General features: G+C 48.6%; 1 protein-coding gene across 1 annotated transcript; it reads left to right on the forward strand.

Moving 5' to 3' along the window:
* Positions 1 to 185: 185 nt before the first annotated feature.
* Positions 186 to 707, forward strand: T265_16148 (hypothetical protein; the record flags this gene model as incomplete). The annotated part of the gene is made up of 1 exon (XM_009179686.1): positions 186 to 707. A coding segment is annotated over one exon (519 nt), but the record flags the coding sequence as incomplete, so codon positions are not given.
* Positions 708 to 774: the final 67 nt, after the last annotated feature.

Consider the following 774-nt stretch of genomic DNA (forward strand, 5'->3'; position numbering starts at 1 on the left):
TCCATCTCGCCGACAAACTAACTCCTGTTCCAAGCTCAAAAATCACTGTCTTGTAGTATGGATTAACTCTGGCCTAATTTGTACCATTGCCTCAACCATTGTGTGAAATAATCGTCCACTGTTAGAAGATTCCTGTCGTATAATGTTTCTGATTGATAGCCAATCGACCCTATCTTACATTGTAGCTACGATGCCTACCATCATGCAGTCAGATGTTTTGAGCGACTGTGGGTACTGTGCCAGCTTCCTCCCAGTGCAACAGATCTACTAAACCAATCGTCCTTCACTGATATCAAACAAACCGCCAAGCTGGGAACTCTCTCCGGAGCTTGTCTACTGGAAGTGACTCCGTCGCCCAGCTCTGCCCGCACATTGCTCTACTCCATTCTTCAAGAGGAGGTTGTCCAATCCACGGATGTTCTGGCACATTTTGAAGTGTTCAGCTGGCTGATATCTCATGGGTTGGCGGATACTGCAGTGGCGCTCAACTCACCACACTTGGAAGCCTATTTACGCTCGCGACTGCGCCAGTGTCCTGATGACCCGGACCTACGATGTTTGTTGTGGCGTCAGTTGGAGCGCCGTGGTTCTAGACTGGAAGCTGCTCAGGTACTAGAACATTTGGCGGTGACCCCATGTCGCAAACTGACACTGGAAGCAAGGTTGGACTTTGCAGCTCGAGCCATTGTGACCGTGAGAGCATTACCAAGTGGGTTTGTTCGTGATATTCTGTTTACTTCATCGCACATTTGTCAGTCTTGGGGCTGTTTTTTT

This window comes from Opisthorchis viverrini, assembly GCF_000715545.1.
Source record: "Opisthorchis viverrini unplaced genomic scaffold scaffold14429, whole genome shotgun sequence".
NCBI classification, from domain to species: Eukaryota; Metazoa; Platyhelminthes; class Trematoda; order Opisthorchiida; family Opisthorchiidae; genus Opisthorchis; species Opisthorchis viverrini.